The sequence below is a fragment of the Diabrotica virgifera genome, chromosome 3 (assembly GCF_917563875.1).
Source record: "Diabrotica virgifera virgifera chromosome 3, PGI_DIABVI_V3a".
Classification (NCBI taxonomy): Eukaryota; Metazoa; Arthropoda; class Insecta; order Coleoptera; family Chrysomelidae; genus Diabrotica; species Diabrotica virgifera.
Window position 1 is genome coordinate 171,643,520 of NC_065445.1, and position 25,425 is coordinate 171,668,944.

The 25,425-nt window shown below is 32.9% G+C and overlaps 1 protein-coding gene across 2 annotated transcripts in view; it reads right to left on the minus strand.

Moving 5' to 3' along the window:
- Window positions 1-203: 203 nt before the first annotated feature.
- LOC126881395 (lysosomal acid phosphatase-like) overlaps window positions 204-25,425 on the minus strand; it is a 77,418-nt gene continuing 52,196 nt past the window's right edge. For both annotated transcript variants that reach the window (XM_050645650.1, XM_050645649.1), the window contains 2 exons: window positions 8,332-8,561; window positions 204-694 (listed from right to left, as the gene is read on the minus strand). In XM_050645650.1, coding sequence (XP_050501607.1) covers window positions 288-694; window positions 8,332-8,561 — 637 coding nt within the window. In that variant the 3' untranslated portion in view covers window positions 204-287. The remainder of the gene's footprint in view (window positions 695-8,331; window positions 8,562-25,425) is intronic.

The following is a 25,425-nucleotide window of genomic DNA, read 5'->3' on the forward strand; positions in this document are numbered from 1 at the left end:
TCAAAACTCATTTCGTAATGTGTGAACCGTTGCAGCTTTCCATGGATCGTGATGAGTTTGCGATGAGTTCGCTGTAAATATATTTTCAACAAACTGTACGTAAGCACTACGAAAACAGTTCGGCACGAATATGTGTACCCAGCATTACGTCATGTTACGTTACAGTTATTTTCCTGTTTGGTGAACTAATAATTTAATAAAAGTTATCTTAATGGTCTTAATATTTATTAAAAACGCCAGAAGACACAAGCTGTTTTGACAAAAGACAAATATTTATATTTTTTTTTTCAATTGTTACATTCGTACTCCCACTGAGTAATATTTACGACAATATTTGCCAATATTTTCTTAAAATTATTATAATTACAATCATAATCACATCTTAGCAACTTTAATACCACAAAATCAGTTTCATTTTTATATACAACATTTACATAATAACTTCCATTATTTCTTTGTCTTAGTTCCCAAAGTACGCTATCTCCAAATTTTATTATTTTCGTTCTATTTGCTTGCATTGCTCCAAGAGTTGAAGAAATCATCGTACCATGAGCAGAAATGGCTAGAAACTTAGGTGTGGGTGCGGCTTGCGAGTCTAGAAAGCTATCGAAATTTTGAATAATATAATTGAAGAAGGGACCAATGCGTAATCTTGCTATCTCTGGAGTGGAACTTTGTATACCATAAACGATGTCTTAAAAATATGTAAATTAATGTAATATTACACATTATAATTTTTAGGATATTAGTTATTTATGTACCAAGTCAGTAAAGTTACTCTTCCTCGAACGAGTCTGATATTATGAGCAGAGCAAGCCTAGAGAGCGAGGCGAATAAGAGACGAGTTTGATAAAGAGTCTTTACTGACGTGGTGCATACAAAATTTTATCGCCAACAATTTGATATTGGTTTTAACACTTAGGTACTTACAATCTAAAATTAAAGAATTTTTTAAATTTTAGACGTAATAAAAATTTCATGACAGTGATGACAGATGACTTTTGTATGATGGCCGCGGCCGCTTTCGATTTGTAATCGATATTTATCAATATTAAATAATAACTAAATCGGTCAAGTTTTGATTTATTTTATATGAATATAATTACAAAATATTACAGAATTTCACTTCTTGACATAAATTTAATTAACAATGTCGTAAATTGTATTCAATATTTTTAAAATTAAAGTAAATAAATTGTAAGTTAACTCAAATAAATAATCGGTTACTGCAATCGACCACTTACATTTAATCTCGATTAATCGCGTCAGGTAAAGTAAAATTCTTCTTTCAGTACAATAAAGTGTTACTTTACTGCCGCAAATGAGGGCAAATGAGTACAATAATGAATGACTTTAGTGACGGTTGGCGATAAAATATAAAATAAAACACTTATACCGCTATCATTAAAATTTAGGTAATCCAGCTGCTTTATAATGTATTTTATAATACATATTTAGCTAATACGAATATAACAAAAAATCCGTTAAATATTATAGTCCACAGTACAAAGACGTCACTCTAGCGCGGTAGTTTTGTTATTACACAACTCTTAGTTTTCAGTTGAAATTATTTATCAAAAATAAATAACCATTTTCAATTTTGTTGCAAAACGAAAATACAGCCGCACCATATTCTAGTCCAATCAGAGAGTGCAGCAAGCACCTCTACCGGTTTCGAAACTTATTAGTCTCTCATCAGGAGGCACATATGCTGCTCTCTCTGATCCAACCAAAACAAACCCCGGCGTGCAGTCCCGGATTGCAACGAACGAAATGGCATAGATGCCCTAGCGGCAACTGCTAGCAAAAGACTAAGTTTTCACTCTAATGGCATATAAAACAACATAATGTTACTCTACATCCCACCAGACTGAAAACAATGGAAACCTTCTCTGGATACACCTCCGAGGCTTCTACAATTTGCAAGCCATACGGATGCTGAGACTAAGCCGGGATTTGTTTTGGTTGGATCAGAGAGAGCAGCATATGTGCCTCCTGATGAGAGACTAATAAGTTTCGAAACCGGTAGAGGTGCTTGCTGCACTCTCTGATTGGACTAGAATATGGTGCGGCTGTATTTTGGTTTTGCAACGAAATTGAAAATGGTTATTCATTTTTGATTAACATGGTCACTATGATTGGAGTACGAAGGGAACCATTCTCGTTGGAACTTTACCGCGCTGAGCAGATGGGACGTGAATTATACATTGTAAAATTCCCTCATCTTTCTTAGTCTCAGCATCCGTAGGGCTTAAAAATTGTAGAAGCCTCGGAGGTGTAACCAGAGAAGGTTCTCATTGTTTTCAGTCTGGTTTGATGTAGAGTAACATTATGTTGTTTTATATGCCATTATAGTGAAAACTTAGTCTTTTGCAAGCAGTTGCCGCTAGGGCATCTATGCCATTTCGTTCGTTGCAATCCGGGACTGTACGCCGGGGTTTGTTTCGGTTGGATCACAGAGAGCAGCATATGTGCCTCCTGATGAGAGACTAAGAAGTTTCGAAACCGGTAGAGGTGCTTGCTGCAATCTCTGATTGGACTAGAATATGGTGCGGCTGTATTTTCGTTTTGCAGCGAAATTGAAAATGGTTATTCATTTTTTATTTACATGTTTATTCTGATTGGAGTACGAAGGGAACCATTCTCGTTGGAACTTTACCGCGCTGAGCAGATGGGACGTGAATTATAAGTTGTAACATTCCCTCATCTTCCTTAGTCTCAGCATCCGTATGGCCTGCAAATTGTAGAAGCCTCGGAGATGTAACCAGAGAAGGTTCCCATTGTTTTCAGTCTGGTGGGATGTAGAGTAACATTATGTTGTTTTATATGCCATAAGAGTGGAAACTTAGTCTTTTGAAAGTATTTATATTTAATTAATAAAGATTGTGGATCTCTTGTCCGACAAATTTACAGCCTCGTTTCTTTAGTCCGACAGCGTAAAGATGTTAATGACGCCAAACGCGGAAACACGTCCAACCTGCACTCTTAAACTGTTCGGAAAGGGGTAGACCAGATCAAACGAAGTATTTAACACCATTTTTAAGACTTTTGTAATTATCTTCCAAAAGGACGATGTACTGTGGACTATTATGTTTATATGGGATTACGCTACAACTAATTACAATATAACTTAAATTTTTAATAATTAATGCTTTACGTTTAGATTTCCGCTCCCCAAATCGTTTTTCGAAGTGGAAACCGGTGTTAGCATAAATGGCCATGAAAAATACATCAAAACAAATACTTTGACAAACTACAGATATGAAACGTGCGTGGGAAAAAGAGCACGTACTACAATGGAAAGATGCGTCAGTCATCATGAAAGGAACAGCTATGAAATAGAGAAAAGTCGTAGAAACAACCCTCATCCTATTTAATGAAAAAAAAAAATGTTTAGCAAACCTATTAGCAGAATATAGCAGATTATGGTTGCCAAAATTAAAAAAGAAGTCAGCAACAAAAATATACCAATATTAATAGATTAATAGAAAGTCTGAGACATATCGTCTATACTTATACATAATACCTACATATACAACACAAAATACATAAACATGTAATACACAAACACACAATACACAAACGCATACTCAAAAGAAATAATACAAAAAAACACACAAAACAATTAGATTTTGGTATTCCAAGTATTTTTGGTATTTTGGAGAATAAAAATAACACACTCAAATTATTTTAAACTAAAAATTGGCTATCGCCTACAATATCAAGACCAAGTAAGTCAACCGTTAATTTGGAAAAACATAACCTGCTAATAAAAATTCTGCGAAAATTGTGTAACCTATACACACAATTTTCGCAGAATTTTTAAAATAATCTTTTTTATAACTATTGGTTTCCAGAGTTGAAGTCGAAACGTCAAGCATTAGTTCTGAATGTAATTTTAATTACAATCAGTTGTGACTTATCCCATATAAACATAATGTTTAACTTAAATATGCCAGAGAAAACAGTTTCAGAACCCTTTTTCAGAACTATAAATATTATCTATAAATATAGTGTGTCAAAGCCAAATGGAATAAATTCATTATTTTGTGAAGGAGAGATTTTGGAAATAAATCCCGAAATAAGTCGATTTTTATCTTTAAATTATCCTTTTTGCATATAATATCATAATAGTGACGTCATCTGTCTGGGCGTGATGACGTAATGGATGATTTTTTTTTAATGAGAATAATAGGGGTCGTGTTTATTTCACAAATAAACATTGCTTTCCACTTAAATTTTCAAACTGTCAAGATGCAGGTGGGTGGCAGTTTGAAGTTTGAACATTGAATTGAACGGAAAAGTGAAGGTTTTTATGAAATAAACATTTTATTTCTGTTTTCTGATAGCAGTAAAATGTATTTGAATTAAGCAAATTACGCACATTATTCTCTTTGTGTCAATTAACTGAATTTAAAAAAATGTTTTGGCCACCCTGTGTAAATAATTATGTTAATATTCTTGTTACTGTATAGAAATTTGAACAACCTTTAAAATAAGCTAGCACTCGACCCCTATTCTCATTTAAAAAATCATCGATTACATCATCACGCCCAGACGGATGCCGTCACTAGTATGATATATAGGCCAAAAAATCATAAATATAATATAAAAATCGAAATATACGTTCCGGGTTTTATTTCCAAAATCGCTCTCACGAAATAATTAATTTATTTCATTTAGCTTTGACACGCTGTATACGGTGCTCTTCAGATAAAACTATCCAGCTTAAATAAGTTTTGAACGACTGATTTTTAGGAAAAGCGCAAAAACAGGTCAAATAATAATTGAGGGTGAGGAATTATGCCATATTTATAGATATTATATGCCATATTATACATTATGCTATTAAGCTTGCTGGGAAAGGCACCCTCTCACCCCCGTACCATCCCTTTGTTTTTTGAAATTACTTCCAGTTTTTTTATTTGAAATTTGGATTCTCCTCTTTGTACTGACTTCAAAAATATATAACATATGATGCTTATAGTGATGAGTTTATGAGAAAAATAAATACAAAAGCAAGAAAACATTTTACTACCAAAAATTTTTACACTAAAATTATCTAAAATGACTGCCATTTACCTTCATACAATAGTACATAATATGTATAGCTAATAAATGGCAAACATTTGGAACAATAAATTATTATTGTATAAATTTTTAGTAGTGAAATGTTCATTCTAAACGTTTGTAATAAAATTGAAAAAAAATATTTTTTTAATCTAGTTTTCTGGCATTTGTATTTATTTTTTTCATAAACTAATCACCATAAGCATCATGTGTTATACATTTTTGAAATCAGTACGACGAGGAAAATCGAAATCTATATAAATAAAAATGAATGTTTGTATGTATGTATGTATGTTCCGTATAGACTCGCAAACTATGCATTTGATCGTATGATGACCTTAATCAAAGTTGTTGTGCATGAAGCCGGGATGGTTTCTGAAGTGGTACGGTCTACCTAAGTGAAAAGGGGGCTTGCCCCCCCGAATTTTTTTTAAATTTATTTGGCCAAATTTTTTTTTTCTTAATTTTATACGATGTAGAACCAAAATGTACATACAATCCTAAATTTTCACTTTTTTATCTTCAACCGTTATTTTTTAATAGCCATTTAAATATTTATACATCTATATATACAAAATTCTCTTTCGCAGTGTTTGTTGTCATACTGCTCCGAAACTACTTTGCCGATTTCTATGAAATTTGGCAATTAGACTCGACTGGACAGGGAGTAGGTTGTTATCTATATTTCATGTCCGTACGTGATAAAGGGGCTTTGGCCCCCCTAACATATTTTTTTTATTTTTCGACAAACCGATTTTTCTTAATTTTATATGATGAAGAAGCTAAAGATACACACAATCCTAAATTTTCACATTTTTATCTCCAACCGTTAATTTTTAATAGCCGTCTAAATATTACCTCTTCTATATAAATAAAAATGAATGTTTGTATGTATGTATGTATGTATGTATGTATGTATGTTCCGTATAGACTCGCAAACTATGCATTTGATCGTATGATGACCTTAATCAAAGTTGTTGTGCATGAAGCCGGGATGGTTTCTGAAGTGGTACGGTCTACCTAAGTGAAAAGGGGGCTTGCCCCCCCGAATTTTTTTTAAATTTATTTGGCCAAATTTTTTTCTCTTAATTTTATACGATGTAGAACCAAAATGTACATACAATCCTAAATTTTCACTTTTTTATCTTCAACCGTTATTTTTTAATAGCCATTTAAATATTTATACATCTATATATACAAAATTCTCTTTCGCAGTGTTTGTTGTCATACTGCTCCAAAACTACTTTGCCGATTTTTATGAAATTTGGCAATTAGACTCCTTGCTAATTCGCTATCCAACGGTATATAAATCGTCTCTCTAGCTCAATTAGTTTCCTAGATAACAAAACGAGCCCGTAGAACAACACGAGAGCACGAGAGACGACATTAAGCACACGAGAAGAATGAGCGAAAATTGTACTAACACCCGTGAAATTATGAAGTTTTTAATTTTTCGATTACTATTTTTAATGTACAAAAAATATTTCAAAATTTTGCCGAAGTACCATGTCTCTGGTATAATAATCAAAATTTTGTCGGAGGCGCATATCTGGTATAATCAAAATTTTGGCGGATGCTTTTGGTGGAGGCGTATCTCTGGTATAGTAATCAAAATTCATTCGCAAAAAACTGGCGCAAGAACGCTTCTCTCTCTGTCTCAATAGGTCCGTCCGTCAGTTTACTCTTCTTAATGCTTTTAAAATTTTACCAAAATACAGAAGCATAAAATCAAAGGCTATTTATTGTTGATCAAAAAATTTTTCTATAAAATATTTTGTAGAACACCTACTTTTTTTAGAGTTTATACAATTATTAAAGAGAAAAGCAACTGCCGAAAGGCCACATTTACTCGAAGTCAATTGCTCGAATAAAAAAGAAAATTGTATATCTAAAATATTTATTCACAATAGTAGAAAATATAGACATAAGAAAGATAGTATAATAGAACAAATTATATGATATTCCACGTGTATAATCGTATATTAATTTATGCTGAAAACATCTTTATTATAAATCTTAAATATGTTTGAGCTTTGGAAATATAAGAAAAATAAGGGCAGAAATTTGTTTCCGCTCTAGAACAAGAACAAAAATTAAATGAACTAAAAATTGAACAGTGTGGTCCTTCTCAGAGGCATTTTTCAGTATGTCACAAGTGACCGCAAAAAAGGTCCGTGATAATACACATTTATAACATTTATTATAATCTGACATTTAAGTTAATTGTGACAGTTGTCAGAATCGTAATCAGCCAAATATGAAAAAGGTATTGCAGTTTAACCCTTTAATTTGCAATTTGGTATAAAAACAAATCAATTGTGTTTATTGCATTTATAAAATGGAATTTTCTTTTTCTATTCGTAAATCATTTTTTGTTCGATTATAGCGCCAACTATCAACAATTAGAATAATTGTTATAACAAACTGTGATCACGAACGTACCCTTTTTTCTGTCACTTCCAACTTAATGCGTTAGAAAGAAATCGAAAAACTGTGATGCACTGAAAGATGCCTCTGAGAACGAGTATCCATAAAGTGGCAAACAACCTCAAAATGGTCATAGAAGATATAGAGATAGTGTTGATAGGTTATTGCGTTTAATAAACAATTACATATTATGAACCACAAATTAATATCTGCGATTATATACGTGGAATATCACATAATTTGTCCTATTAAATGTACCTCTCTTATATACCTACAAATTTTGCATTATTGTGAATAAATATTTGAACATATAATTTTCTTTTTTATTCGAGCAATTCATTTTCGAGCAGTGGATTTTGAGTTATTGATCTCTAGCAATTGCGTTCGACCAATTGATCTAGAATTAAAATTATGACACATTATCTAAGGTGCAACGAAGTTCACCGGGTCAGCTAGTATTAAATAAAAAAGGTGGTATAAATTTTTAAAAAATTTAAATGCTGGTACAGTGGTGAGAGGGTGCCTTTCCTAGCAAGCTTAGGTATGGCATAATGTCTCCCCCTTCAAATATTATTTGACGTGTTTTCGTGCTTTTCCTGTAAATTAGTGGTTCAAAAGTTATTTAAGGTGGAGAGTTCTATATCATAAGGACTGTATATGGGGACCAAAAAACCACAGAGCTGGATAAATAGCTAAAATAAATATTTCAGAGCATCTGTTGATAGCACATTAGGAAGGAAAAGGGAACTGAAACACAAAAATTGTTCTATTATCCTTTCCCAAATTCCCAAATATGACATAAAAGGAATAGTCCATGCTTATTGGCTTTATTACCTGAAAAATATTCCAAAACGCCCGTCTCTAATTTGGACAACCATTCGGGCACAAAAGATTTGTTATACGATTTGTAGGTATTGATGACACTGTTAAGTGTTTTTATATTTGACAGAGATATAGGATTCCATCCTGTTTTGAGGGAAAGGTATTCAATCACTTTGGAGTATTTTCGATACAATGGAGGATATGTTTGATTTTTAAGATGTTCCATAATAATTCTCGATTTTCTAAAAAATAAAAATTGTATATTAAATCAGAAACAAGTAATATAAACGCAACTACAAAACAATAATCTGTTCAATCAATATCATTATACGCACAACGTGCGATTTCGTGCGAATTTGAGAAAAGAAACAAATACACGAAGTCAAACAATATTTATTTTAAAGCAATTTAATCACAAATACATAAGAATTAAATAATACAATAAGGTATCTAAAAAACAAAATGAAACTAGTTGTTTTAAAGTTTTTTTTTTTTGGCATGGGCTGTCGCCACTCAGCCAGTCACAATAAGTATATTTTAAAATGTGACTGCATAAACTTCACTGATGATGCATAAGGATGCTGAAATAGTTGCTATATGGAGATGGTAGTTCAACTGAATCGAATATAAACAAAACCTGCCTTGAACCCTTTTTATCTTTTTCATTTTACTCAGTTTTTGAGGATTTAGAAACTGTCTTTCGGTCCTTTTCCTAGACGAAGAGAAGGTAAAAATCCGGAGATATGGGATGCAGCCAGAAAGCAGTTTATTAACGAAAAGTCTTAGATTTAAAATATTGTTTATTATATTTTTATTTCAATTATTCTAATTGTTTAAAAAGTAGTACATTTTGTATCTGGGGCTTTTCGTTGTTTTCCTCGTAATACGAGAGATGTCGCTAGATTGCGTCTCAAAAGGTGGGTTCATTGCATCGCGATGGTTTGCCTTAAAATAGGCAGAATGTTTATATATTATATTCCCTTCAGAGTTGTGACTGCATAAACTTCACTGATGATGCATAAGGATGCTGAAATAGTTGCTATATGTAGATGGTAGTCCAACTCTGAATCGAATATAAACAAAACCTGCCTTGAACCCTTTTTTATCTTTTTCATTTTACTCAGTTTTTGAGTATTTAGAAACTGTCTTTCGGTCCTTTTCCTAGACGAAGAGAAGGTAAATGCGTGGCCTAAGTGTCCCCTATTTGCTTTCTCCTATTTTCGTCGTCTCTACGTGATTATATATTGTAAAATCCGGAGATATGGGATGCAGCCAGAAAGCAGTTTATTAACGAAAAGTCTTAGTTTTAAAATATTGTTTATTATATTTTTATTTCAATTATTCTAATTGTTTAAAAAGTAGCAAACTTTGTATCTGGGGCTTTTCGTTGTTTTCCTCGTAATACGAGAGATGTCGCTAGATTGCGTCTCAAAAGGTGGGTTCATTGCATCGCGATGATTTGCCTTAAAAGAGGCAGAATGTTTATATTCCCTTCAGAGTTGTGACTGCATAAACTTCACTGATGATGTATAAGGATGCTGAAATAGTTGCTATATGGAGATGGTAGTCCAACTCTGAATCGAATATAGACAAAACCTGCCTTGAACCCTTTTTTATCTTTTTCATTTTACTCAGTTTTTGAGTATTTAGAAACTGTCTTTTCGGTCCTTTTCCTAGACGAAGAGAAGGTAAATGCGTGGCCTAAGTGTCCTCTATTTGCTTTCTCCTATTTTCGTCGTCTCTACGTGATTATATATTGTAAAATCCGGAGATATGGGATGCAGCCAGAAAGCAGTTTATTAACGAAAATCTTAGATTTAAAATATTGTTTATTATATTTTTATTTCAATTATTCTAATTGTTTAAAAAGTAGTAAACTTTGTATCTGGGGCTTTTCGTTGTTTTCCTCGTAATACGAGAGATGTCGCTAGATTGCGTCTCAAAAGGTGGGTTCATTGCATCGCGATGGTTTGCCTTAAAAGAGACAGAATGTTTATATTCCCTTCAGAGTTGTGACTGCATAAACTTCACTGATGATGCATAAGGATGCTGAAATATTTGCTATATGGAGATGGTAGTCCAACTCTGAATCGAATATAAACAAAACCTGCCTTGAACCCTTTTTTATATTTTAAAATCTAAAAATATTTCAAAAATATAAAAAACAAAACAAAAATAAGAAAGACAAGGAAACGTTACCGTAAAGGTGGTTGTTAATATTGCAATTGTATTCAGGAGTTAAGGTAGGAATAAGACAGGGTCACTTGCTTCTTCTCGTCTAGGGACCCTTCAAGACATTTCGTTTAGACATAACTAGACTAGGTCGCGGATAGGAGGTAAATACATATGGGATAAAACAAAGGTAAATAATCATGTCTGGATAATGCTTAAAGGTTGATTTTACTTTTACAAATAAATTCCATTAAACAGTCATATATTTTTTTCTAATTTAGTGAAAGTAGGTAACATAAATTATAAGGTGGAAATATATTATATTTTAATAAATTTTCAATTAGTTTATTAGTTTGTTGAGTATACTTTGAGCACTCAAAAAATATATGATTTAAGTCTCCCTCTGTTTGACAGTCTAGACATAGATTTGAAGATAAAATGTTAATTTTCGCCAAATGATGTTTTAAAGTTAACAGCATAAACATTTTTAATATTTCCTAATTCCAGTTACCTAGCATAGGTTTTGGACAGAACGCCCTGTGTTACGCCTAGCTCTGCACTACTCTGCAGCTATGACCCTTTGAGAACATTACTTGCTCCACAAGACCAATACCTAATCATACCCCGTTGTAGGTCCTATAACCCCACAAAAGGCATATTTTCGTTTTTGGACACAAAAGTTAGTTTATTTATTTTCGTTAAATTTGCAACTCAAGCAAAAATAACCTATACCGTACCGAGCTGTACTATCTGATTGTCTTATCGATTTGTTTATTTTCAATAAAAACCTTATTCTTCGCAACAATAACAAGTTTTTTCAAAAGAAATAAATATTTCTTTGAATTTCATGCTGATTCCATCAGTTTGGTTGTGTATATTCTATCTACCAACGATAACAAACAAAATAAGAATTTATAATATAAATATATTATATTACTTGGCCAATAAAAACAATAAAATAACAGTGATTCTTTTAAATCATAATTGAATCATGGTCTTGAAAATTGTTTACCTCTACTTAGGCTTGTCAGGAATAAATTAAGAATTTTCAAACTCCATCTTTTAGCTGAAGTATCAGATAATCATTATAGCTTTGCGAATCTTAACTGATAATATAGAAAGCTCTAACAAGCCGCACACCAAAGAAACATGAAACGAAAAACATGTTTCATAAAACTAAAACACTGCTAAACAAATCTCAAAGTCCGCCTACCAATAAAACGAGTGTGATTCATTCTCATGACACATTTTTATTTTCGAAGAGTTTCATAAATGGCCGGACGTATATTTGTTTAGCCCTGTTTTATTTCCATGAAACGTAATTTACGTTTCATGTTTCTTTGATGTGCGTGCCTGGGAAGCCGAGCACCAAAGGAACGTCAAACGTAAAACATGAAACGTGAAACACGTTTCATGGAAATAAATCACTACTAAACAAAAAGACGTCCGCCCATCTATGAAACGAGTGTGATTCATGCCCATGAAACATTTTAATCTTCTTGAAACGTGTTTCATGAAATAGGTCGTGTTCTTTTTTCGGTTTCAGTTTCATTATTTTGGACAATTAATTACGTGCGTAAATTGAATGCTGACCAAGAATTTAATATGGCATTGATTGCTGTGGTGGAGCAGAACGAAGAGTTGTACAATTATAACCTGGAGAGGTACTCGAATAGACAATAACAAGAAAATATCGTTTTCTTTAAACCAGTACTCACAATAAAACAATGTAAATGTTTGAATACTCATTCTATAAAATGATTGAAATTTGGCAAGATGATTATTTAATTCGATTGTAACCAAATATGTACTATGGTTATGATTTTTGGACAGTAATAAAGAGCCACAACAGCAACTACCTCGTCATCATCACTTTTCATTGTTGACTGTACAAATTTTATTTTTGATTCTTTGATTAGTATATAACATGAAACGCTTTTTTATTTGTTTCATGTTTCTCGTTTCATGTTTTATGTTTCACGTTTCTTTGATGCGCGTTTCTTATAAAATAATTATAAAAATATTTAAAGATTTCATTTCGTAACGTGAACCGTTACAGATGTGATCGTTCATGGGTATTCTTTCATTTTTCCGACTGTAAGCATTATAGGTCTGGATCCCGCGTACCAAAAAAAAGTTGATTAATAGTAAGCAGAAAATTTGTTAAAAGCTTAAGGGTGTCTAGTGGGAGAAACTTTGATATATTGGAACACTGTAACAGGAGAAGTTTTAATTGTGGAACAGGTTAAAAATTTGGAACGTCAGACTACGAAAACATCAGATGTATTTTGTCCGGCAGAACTTCCAATTGATTTGTTACCCTTTCATTATACTCTCATGCAAAAATCAGACTGCTATTACTAACCAACATGATTTATGTCATTTGACATGTTCCTCGTGTTCCACTCATAAAAATGCCCAGTTGGTGAGACACACCAGTATGATTTTTGCATGAGAGTATAATGAAAGGGCAACAAATCAATTGGAAATTCTGTCCGACAAAATACAGCTGATGTTTTCGTTGTCAGACTTTCCAAATTTTTAACCTGCTCCACCATTAAAACTTCCCCTGTTCCAGTGTTCCCATATATCAAAGATTGTCCGACTAGACACCATTAAGCTATTACCAAATTTTCAGCTTGCTATTAATCAACTTTTTTTTCTTATGCAGGATCCAGACCTATTATCCTTACAAATCCGGACTCTACAACTGACAGTTGTAAAAGAGGCATACCAAAAATAGGTCGATTTCAGGATATAATTCAGGAATTTTTTAAAACCTATCAGGTGTTATAAAAGACGATGCCAAGAACAGCTTCTACTAAAATGTAACCAAAAATATTGTGCGCTTTTTTATTTATGACGTTTTTCATTTGTTAAAATTTGAACTTTTTGAAAGATTTTTAATTTTGCAGCTAAGGATATTCATTTTAGAGAAAAACTTTTAAATAGAAAATTGTAGTACATTAAAAACCTACAATTTGAGATATGGCAAGTTTAATTTCGTTAATACGTTATTGCAAAACAGCCTGCGAAAGGTCCAAAATGGCCGTTTTTTGCAATTGCATAATTTATTGTAAAAATAACTTTTGTTTATTTTTAAGGCGTTAAAATGAAGACGTTTCAATACCAAATATAAAAAAAATTGTAGAGCCCGATTGGTGAACTTGTTGCTTAGATATTATAACTTGTTTATCCCAAGGGGTCAAATGTCCATGGCTTTAACTTTTCGAAAAAAAAAATTGAGAGTTAATTCAAGATCCATTCTCCTTCTAAAGACTTATATTTTTATATTCTGATGTAAATAAATGCGTAAAATATGTTTTAACTTCTTGCTTCGGGTTTGAAAATAAGGAGACAAATTTCGTGGTAAACATTTAGAACTGAAGCTGCTCCTATACATCCTATGAATTCATAACTAGCAGATTATTGTTGCTGAAGACAAAATAAAGATTCAAAACAAAATAAAAATTTTCCTACGATCAACTGAAGCCGAGATAATTTTTTTTTGTTTTCTTAAATCTTAGTGACTTTATTTATAACAATTAAGAGATTATTTCACAGTCATTGACTAAAGAAAGGCTTATATTATTTTAAAATAAATTTTTTTTTCTACAACCGTGTTGTAGAACCATTAAAAATGCAATTTTTAGCACTCCAAACGAGCGTTAAAAATGCTACTTTAAAGCACTAGTGCTTTAAAATCTTTATGGCACTGCAGTTCGTATTGACCATATACGCAATTTTGATGTAATGCCAAAAAAATATAAAAATGGAATGTCAGTCAAATTCAAGTAAAAGTTTTTGTAGATATTGTCCTGGTGAGGGAGCACGCCAAATAGAATTCTATTTTAGTGACGTCACGTTGTCTAGCAACCGTCGATTCTCCCATTATGAAATTCTATTTTGTGACGTCAGCAAAATAGAATTCTATTTGGCGTGCTCTGGGCCCAGTATTAACGTTTGTAGAAAAAATATTGTATGATATGCGTGTTAAAAAGTACATTTTTAAGGCACTCATGTGAAATGCATAACTCGATTCGCTCATTCTGCAAACTTTCACATGCGTGCCTTAAAAGTGTACTTTTAACACTTATATCATAAATAACTATTAAACGAAAATTACATTTTATTATTAAAATAGTTATTTTTGGCAATTTGGGTTTATTATGCGAAGCGGAGTTTGGCAAACAGTCTAGTGCGGAAAAGAGACTTTCCGCAAGAGTTAGGAACAATATTTCAACGTGAAATTACCAAAAAATGATGCACTTTTTGGAGAAAACTCATTAAAATTTTTTTGTGTTTACCATCTTAAATCAAATTATGCGTTACCGCTTCACAAGTTACTTTGCTCATTTATTATTACGATTTGTAAGTATCGTCATTTTAAAGGGCTTATTTAAAAAAATTGTTTTTAAATAAATCTGTTTATATTTTTCATTTTGAAAAAAATGTTTTTTTTTTTCAAAATAACTTAAAATTTATTAATGTGACCAAAAATCATAAATCATAAAGAGTAAAAAAATGTTGTTTTTGCTTCTCTGGGTATTTTGGATTTTTTTTGTAAGGCAAAAATTGGCTGTTCTAAATTTGTATACACTCGCGATTATTGACTAATTCAAGTCGTTTCAACTACAGCCCCTTCAAAAATAAGCACTTTGAACCGATGAAACTTACAGACATAAACGACACAAATACGAGTAAAACAACTTATAAAGTAAGAAGGATTCATTTCATTTTTGATGCTAATTAGGGGGTGACATTCCCGAGTTTTTTTGACCAAAATAAAAAAGAGACCAACTTTATTTTGAGAGTAACTTGCTTACTTTTGATGCTACAAACGTTTTTAAAAAAACAGATTCACATATTTTTTTAAACACTTTAAAAAGGTTATACTTAATGATTTTTCTCCAAAAAGTGCATGATTTTTTGGTTATTTCACGTTGAAATATTTCACTTTGAAATTTGACGGATATGAACCTATTTTTCATTGGCTAGGACTTTGTCTCTACTGGGTCTAGAGAGTTCGTGCACACACCATTTTTTTCAATTAATTTATAATGTGCTATTTTTTTGTTTAAAATGTTTTTTCAATAAGATACTTACTTTTTGAATTATTTGCCAAAAATCGCCTGAAAATGTGTTATTTTTGTTGAAAAATGAAGGTATTTACTTGCAAATAACTCGAAAACTATTAACTTTGTGAAAAAATCCTATAGAACAAAAGGTGCTTTTAATTAGACGTTGCTTTATTTATTTCCGGACTTAATTTGAACGTATATTTTTTCACCCATTGTAAGGGGTGAAACTCACCCCAGGGCAAAAGCACACAGAGGTCCAATATCATTTTTATTCTTTGACATGTTATCTATGTGTTTGCCAAATTTCATGTCAATCCAAGCGGTGTTTTAAAATTTGGAAGCAAAAACCGTGATTCATTGTACTATAAGTTGCTAACCGTTGCTAGGGGCAACCGACACAATAAATCACATTCGCAAAGAAAAATAAATCTCCACTACACTTTAAAAATCATTTTTAATAATTAAATGTAATTTTCGTTTGTAATAATTTTTATTTTAAGATAATATCAGTCTTTCTTTAGTTAATGACTGTGAAATAATTTCTTAATTGTTATAAATAAAGTCACTACGATTTAAGAAAACAAAAACAATTATCTCGGCTTCAGTTGGTCGTAGAATATTTTTATTTGGTTTTGAGTCTTTATTTTGTCTTTAGCAACAATAGTCTGCAAGTTCTGCGTGCACTCATAGGATATAAAACTGTTGCTTCAGTTCTTAATGTTTATAACGATACATGCCCCCTAATTTTCAAATTCAAAATCAGAGGTTAAAAAATGTTTTACGCATTTATTTACATCAGAATATGCAAATATAAGTAGTTAGAAAGAGAATGTAGAAATAAGTAGTTAGAAAGCCATTTTGTACCTTTCGCAGGATTTTTTGCAATAACATATTAACGAAATTAATCTTGCCATAGCTCAAATTGTAGGTTTTTTAATTTACTACGTTTTTCTATGTCGGTTCGCTAAACTCAGACACAACTGGCTAGTGATTTTAGTCTGCATTTTTTTTTATTTTTACTAATTTTGTCAAAATTGGCTAAATTACTAACTATTTAGTAATTATTAACTATTTAGTAATTATTTTTTTGCCAATTTTACGAAATTGGCAAAATTACTTACTCAAATCACTAGCCAAATATGTCTGAGTTTAGCGAACCGACAAAAGTTTTTCTCTAAAATGAAGATCCTAAGCTGCAAAATTAAAAATCTTTAAAATTTACAAATTTAACAAATGAAAAACGTCATAAATAAAAAACCGCACAAATTTTTTGGTTACATTTTAATATAAGCTATTCCTGCCATCATCCTTTCAACACCTGATAGGTTTCAAAAATTCCTGAATTATATCACTTTTTTTCACCCACAGCCTGGGGTAATATCACGGTACCAGCATACAGTTCCAGTCCAGAATAGGTAAAGAGGGTACAGTGTATAGAATAGGGTAAATAGTGACAAGATAAGGCTCACATTAGACGTGAATGGTCACTCCTAGTAAATAAAACATCTAATTATAGATGATCCCAAACCCTTTTTTCAGTGCGTCATTAATTTTGACGTCATATAGGATTTTAAGAATGTCGCAAATCATTACATAACATTTTAGTTAAATCTGATAGTGGTCGGAATATTTATATAAACATTAAGTGCAAAAAAGCATGCCACTCTCCAAATAATCAAAACGAACTCAATTCTACGGTTAACACATTGACGGACAATGCGTCAAATATGTAAGGAAGTGTTGTGACACTATATGTATTTTGCAAAGTAGAATAGGGAAAAATTCAACGTCTATAGACGTTGTGTCACATTACATCAATGGAAATTGGACGTCTATAGACGTTCGGTCCGTCAACGTGTTAATTCTTGTAAGTACTATATTCACCGGAAGTAATAGAGTCCATGCCACATATCAAATAGATAAATATCCAAGCATCACCAATAATAATGACCATTTCGAAAGAAGAAGTTTTCTTTTCTGTCTGTGTTTTCAATGTGCCTCTAGTAAGTTGTCATTCCATCGTTTTCGTAGTCTTCCCACTGATCGTCTTCCTATTGGGGAGCCGTCTCTCGTTGTCCTTACTACTTTATTTGCTGTCATTTGGCTTATGTGGTCATTCCATTCTACTCTTCTGTCTCTTACCCAGTTATTACTTTTGTCTACCTTGCATAGGCTTTTCATCTCCGCTGTTTCGAGAACTCTTTTTGTCCTCTTTGTGTCAGGTCGTGTTTCTTCCGCGTATGTCATTATTGGTCTGATGACTCTTTTGTAAATCCTGCCTTTCATTTCTTTTTTGATATTTTTATGTCTCCATATTGTGTCATTCAGGCAACTTGCGGCTTTGTTTGCTCTATTCACCTGATCTTCCACTACTGTTTCGAGCCTTCCGTAGCTCTATAGTGTGATGCCTAGATATTTAAACTCCATCACTTGTATTATCTGACCCTGCAGCTTCAATTTACATCTTATTTGATTTGCTGTTATAACGATGCATTTTGTCTTTTTTGGGGAAATTAACATGTTAAATTTTCTGGCGGTTATATTAAATTGGTCCAGCATACGTTGTAAATCATCTTTACTCTGAGATATTAGTATTGCATCGTCTAAATAGCAAATTATTTTAAGTTGTTTTTCTCTCATTTGTTATCCTTTTTAATTCTTATTTTTTTATTGTGTTCAGTTTTTCTTGTCATAGGAAAAACTGAACACAACAGAAACAAGTAACAATTTAGAACTTATGGAGAGAATGGATAAAATGTTCGACCTTCTCATAACTATGCTCTCAAAACTTAATGTTTAACCCTAAAATTAAAATTGGATACTGGAATACAAACGGTCTCACAAACCACAGTGAGGAGATTAAGGCATTTATAAAATTAAATAATCTTGATATCATGATGGTCCCTGACGCTCATATGACAAACAGGAGCTATTTTCGTATGCCAAACTTCTGCACCTATATCACTCCACATCCAAAGGAAAAACGTGATGGTGGAACTGCGTTAATCATTAGAAGTAATATAAAACATCACGAAATAAATAAAGTATGTGAAATAAACATTCAAGCAACTTATATATCCATAGAACTTAGCAAGGGACATCGATGTCAGTTGCGTATTATCCCCCAGGTAAAATAATTAAAGAGGAACATTTCTCTAGTTATTTCAATGGGCTTGGTCATCATTTCATGGTAACCGGTGATTTTAATTCAAAAGATATAAGTTGGGGTTGATAACAACACGCGGAAGAGAACTTATTAAAAGCTTAAACGACAATAATTTGACTCCAATTTCTATTAGACAACCAAGATACTGGCCTACGGATAGAAATAAAATTTCTGATCTCATTGACATTGCTATCGTAAAAGGAATTAGTAGTGGCTTTTTAAATATTAAACCATCCTTTGACCTTTCCTCGGACCATTCTCCCATATTTATTGATGTGATGGAACATGTATGCAATACAAATAAACACCCCTCCCTTTCAAATCATAAAACAAATTGGGGTCTGTTCAGATTTAACATTCAAAATGCAATTAATTTAAATCTTCCTCTTAAAACAAATGAAAATATTGAGGAAGCAGTCCATCACCTTACAACAATCATTCAACAGGCAGCTTGGAGAGCAACTCCAGATCTAAATCAGAGGAATAACTATGCACCATATCCACACCATATAAAAATCCTAATCAACGAAAAGAAAAAACTAAGAAACCAGTGGCAAACTTCCAGATCTCCTGGGGACAAAACTCAACTGAATAGGGCTACTCGCATGCTTAAAAGAGAACTACACAAATACAAAGATCAAGGCATAAATGAATTTCTTGAAGGTCTCACTGCGACGGATGACACAAATTACTCTATTTGGAAACTCTCAAAAAAACTTAAACATCAGATCAAGCATGATGGACCCATCAGAAAGGAAGGTGGTGATTGTGCCAAGGCAGATGACGATAAAGCCCAAGCTTTCGCTAATCATCTCAGGCAGGTTTTTCAACCTTATCCCAGAATTTTGCCTACGGAAGAAGAAGAATGCATTCACAAGAGCTTAGTGGTACTCTACCAGATGTCACCTCCTATTGAAAATATCAAAATAAATGAAATTAGAGATTTAGTTAAAAATCTTAATATCAAAAAAGCTCCAGGGTATGATTTAATATCGGGAAAAATCTGCAAAAACTTACCTGAAGAAGGACTTCGGTTGGTTATGTACATATTCAACGCTATAATAAAGTTGTGCTATTTTCCGTTTCAATGGAAAATGGCACAAATTATTCTAATACCGAAACCAAATAAAGATTCGCACGAACTACCATCCTATCGTCCAATCAGTTTGCTTCCCATTATATCTAAGATATTTGAAAGGTTACTCCTTCAAAGAATGAATCCTATAATCGAGAGACAAAAGTTGATACCGGAGTACCAGTTTGGATTCAGGCAACAACATGGAACAATTGAGCAGGTACATAGAGATGCCAAGGTAGCAAGAGATGCAATTGAAAAGAAAGAATACTGCACTGCAGCCTTTTTGGATGCCTCACAAGCATTTGATAAGGTATGGCATGATGGGCGGCTGTATAAAATAAAAACTAATTTTCCCCATCCTCTTTACACACTTCTGAGATCCTATCTTACCAATGAATACTTCCCGGTTAGACATAATGAAGACAATTCTATCAGGAGTACCCCAGGGCAGTACATTGGGACCAACTTTATACTTTCTCTACACAGCAGATATTCACACAACAGCAAACAGCACAATTGCTACATACGCAGATGATACTTTTATAATGGCCTCTAGCTCGGTTCCAGTTATAGCGTGCCAAAATTTACATCATTTAAATGGTTTAGAGAAATGGTAAAAACTGTGGCGAATTAAAGTAAATGGCAGCAAATCTGCACATATAACATTCACTGTGCATAAAAACAATAAACACTGTGGGAAAGTGTACCATCGGTGCATATAAAAAATACCATCATACCCACAAGAAATGATGTTAAATAATTAGGAATACATTTTGACAGCCGACTAAATTGGGGAAAGCACATCTGGAAAAAACGACTACAATTAGGAATAATATACAGGAAAATGTATTGGTTCATGAATAAAAACTCCAAATTAAGTCTATACAATAAATTATTATTGTATAAGTCTATCCTAAAGCCAGTTTGGACTTACGGTATTAAGATATGGGGTACTGCATCTAATTCCCATTTACTGAAACTTCAGCGTTTTTAATCAAAAGTCTTGAGACATATTACCAACGCACCGTGGTATGTGCCTAATTATGTTATACATCGAGACCTTCACATCCAAAACATTAAAGACACCGTTGTCTCGCTCAGTGGAACCTATAAAAATAAACTACTGAAGCATCTAAATACGCTTGCGCAAGACCTACTTAAGCGACCGAGGAGAGGAAGACTAAAACGCCGTGACTTATTAGAACCTTCTGTACCTGTAATTACTGAAACGTAGACTATATAATTTAATGTGTGTGTATTTTAGCTATTGATATTTTTTTATATGTTCGTAAAATATGTCTTTGTAAATTATTATTTAGATCTCAGATATTTTTATCAGAAATGTATCGCAAAGGATTTTCATCACTGGATGGATTTCCACTATGTTAATGTGATAAACCTATTGCTTATTGTTTTTTTTTTTAATTGTAAAAACAGATTGCAGTAAATAAATTATGTTTAAAAAAAAATTATTGTTTGATGCATGATCAGGTTAAACAATAAAAGACTCAAGGAATTCCCCTGTCTCATCTCATTGCCAGCTTCAATTGGCTCTAGTATCTCCAGTTTATATACTATTATTTTCCATTATACCCAACAAAACCTAGAATATTTTACTATGAAACACGCTGATTATCCTAGATGTAAACAAACGTTGAGTCATGTAGGAGCAATTTCAAATACATTTGTTACGTTGGGGCACCAAGGTCCTCTTGCGGTCCTCTGTGCCCCACAGGTGGTTTTAAGTGCCCCACAATTATTTTATTCATTTATTATTTAATTATTTATATTATCATATACGTTTGTTACGGACGTCGTCAGAACAGTTAAAAATCGAAAACTTGAATATTTTGGCCATTTTATGCGACACCCAGAGAGATATAATATACTCCATTTATACAAGGCAAGATAGACGGAAGAAGAGGGCCAGGTCAAAGAAGAACGTCATGGCTTAAAAACCTGAGAGAATGGTTTAACAGACCCTCTGCATCCCTTTTCCGAGCTGCCGTCAACAAAATTACTATAGCCAATTTGATAGCCAACGCTCGATAATCGAGCACGGGACATGAAGAAGATACGTTTGTTATTTTTAGATGGTACGAAACTACATGAAGAAAAGACCAGAACCTTCGTGGATGCAAGAAACTATGATAAAAGGATTGGAAATAATAAGCCAAAACGAAATTTCGGCTCGAAAAGCATCGGAACGTTTTGCAATACCCCAGAGTTGCATTTAGTGACGGAAAAACAATCAAATAATGCTCCAAGGAAAACTCCAAGGAACGACCACTTTCAACAAGTTTTCACTGAACAACACGAGACTGAATTCTTCTTCTTCTTCTTCTTTTTGTATAGACATGACTGTTTTCTCAATGTGCTTCTAGTAAATAATTGATGGATTCGACCGTTACTTGATGGAAGTTCATTTTATCTAACAATAAAACACTGAAAACGTTTGTTTTCTATACTTCCACAAAATTTATTATAACTAAGTGACTACAGCTGTTTCGGCGGAGTGCCTTTCTCAAGTGATTCTAGTAAGTTGTCATTTCATCGTTTTCGTGGTCTTCCCACTGATCGTCTGTTTTCGTTCTATTTGTTGTCATTCGGCTTATGTGGTCATTCCATTTTATTCTTCTGTTTCTTACCCACTTATTAATGTTATCCACCATCTTACCACCGATTTTTCGAAGGGTTTTCATCTCCGCTCTTTCGAGCAATCTTTTTGTCCTCTCTGTGTCGGATCTTGTTTCTGCTGCGAATGTCATTATTGGTCTGATGACTGTTTTATAAACTCTGCCTTTCATTTTTTTCCCATATTTTTATTTCTCCAAATCGTGTCATTCAGGCAATCTGCGGCTCTGTTTGCTCCATTCACTTGATCTTCCACTTCTGTTTCGAGCCTTCCGTAGTTGGATAGTGTGATGCCTAGATATTTAAACTCCATCACTTGTTCTATTATTATCTGACACTCCAGCTGCAATTTACATCTTATAGACGAGGCAACGAAGCATTAAACCTAGGAATTTTGTGCAGTAAGATGAATCGTCATGCAACTTTTTGCATTCGATTCATGAGAGTGTCAGGCAATTTTGTGAACTAAATTGATCTCCGGCAAAAATTTTTGTGCATGAGAAAAGTCATCTTTAAAGTGCATCTCGAAGACATGGAAAATAAACAATTTAAGACTCAGCAAATATTGACGAAAATCTATCGAATTACGCTAATCACGATCACCCCACTCCACCCCCTGGAGGTGGGGTGGGGGTAACGTTAAAATCTTAAATAGAAACCCCATTTGATATTGCAGATTTGGATTGCTTACGTAAAAGTAAGCAACTCTTATTCGTGACATTTTTTAGAATTGTGGATAGATGGCGCTATAATCGGAACAAACGATTTTTTCGTGATATCAGAGGTAAATTATAGAAACGGTCTAATATCTCGAGAAATACACTTCCAAATAAAAAAACCAAAAAATATGCCTTTAATTTTTTTTAAGAACCTATCGAATAACATAAAACAAGTAGTCCACTTGCAAACGCGCCGATTAATGGCGCCGATTCGTAGACATTATTGAAATGAACGTGTCATTATTATTATACTCCATCCAAACTGGTTATATTCTGAATAAGACGAGGTAGAAAACATAATACTCTTGCAAATATCGCTATCTTATTTTTAGAAATCCACTTTCAAAAATTGCTATGTGACTGTTAACATGCAAACAGCGCTCTATGATATGTTGTCACCTCAGCAAACGTAGGCATATTTCCGTATGCGCGCACGTGTTGTGTTCAGTTTTGTTTATTTACTGTTTTCTGGGAAAATAATATAAATATAATGGATTGTCAAGAAAAAGAAATAACTTTGGCACCAGACAGGAAAGGGCGTAAAAAGATTATCTCCGCAAAATGAACGATTTTAAAATCAAAACGTACTTTAAATTAAATGAATAAATATGTATTAATACCACATTAAGCGAGTATGCGCAAAATTTGCTTGCAATGCTCTTTAAATGCATTCATTTTTTTTTCGAATCCTGAGAAAACTAATTAGTATTTTTGAAAAATTTAAATGCAGAATAAAAGATTACATTATGACCGAGAGCGGAAAGTCCCTGAAAATACCTATAATGTTTATTTGAATAAGTTACAAGGTGAAAAAAAGAGAAAATTGAGTGTACTCCTGCAAAACTGTCTATGTTCAATTTTGAAATTTAAATAAAAAACTATTATTGACACATGTTTTTTTATCTGACTCGTACCGTTTCTATATTAATCTCTTCAAAATTAGCACAAAGCAAAATATTTATTTTCTATTTGGATTAAAAGTTAAATGTATTTTTAACTTTACTCAAATTAATTGTTCATACACATAGCGGTGTTTGCAAGTGGACTGAAACGGTCTAATATCTCGAGAAATACACTTCCAAATAAAAAAACCAAAAAATATGCCTGTTATATTGTTTAAGAACCTATCGGATAACATAAAACACGACCCTCCACTCCACCCCCTGGAGATGGGGTGGGGTATAACCTTAAAATCTTAAATAGGAGCTCCCATTTTTTATTGCAGATTTGTATTCCTTACGTAAAAATAAGTAACTTTTATTCGAGACATTTTTTCGAATTATGGATAGATAACGCTATAATCGGAAAAACACTATTTATTAGCGCAATTTATTAACAAATAAAAAATTTTTGAATAAATATTACTTATTTTTTCATGAGGAATCCAAATCTGCAATAAAACATGGGGAGTCCCATTTAAGATTTTAAAGTTAACCGCCACCCCACCTCCAGGGGTGGAGTGGAAAGTCGTGTTTGATGTTATTCGATAGGTTCTTGAAAAATATTAAATACGTATTTTTTGGTCTTTTATTGGGAAGTGTATTTCTCGAGATATTAGACGATTTCTATGATTTACCTATAGTATTACGATAAATCGTTTTTTCCGGTTGAAGCGCCATCTATCCACAATTGGAAAAAATTTTTATAGTAAAAGTTGCTTATTTTTACGTAAGCAATCCAAAGCTGTAATACCAAATGGGCGTTTCCGTTTAATATTTTAAAGTTACCCCCACCCCACCTCCAGGGGATGGAGTGGGGAGTCGTCGTTAGTGTCATTCGATAAATTTTTGAAAAATATTAAACGCGTATTTTTCAGTTTTTCGATCCAATCTTCACTTCGCAAATTATTCGATCGTCCCAGGTGACGAGCTCCACCCTGGGCACCAGGTACTTCGGAGACCATCGCCGTCATTAAATTTGTGTTCACTGACCTCCAAAACCCCCAGATATAAAAATTGAACTCATTTCCGTCAATATTTCCTGAGTTCTAAATTTTTCATTTTCCATCTCTTCGACATGCACTTTGAAAATGCATTTTCTCATTCACAAAATTTTTTGCCGGAGATCAATTTAGTTCACAAAATTGCCTGACACTCTCTCGAATTGAATGCAAAAAGTTGCATGACGATTCATCTTTCTGCACAAAATTCCTAGGTTTTGGGCTTTTTAGTGCTTCGTTAATTCGTCTATTATTGGATTTGCTGTTATAACCATGCATTTTGTCTTTTTTGGAGAAATTAACATGTTTAATTTTTT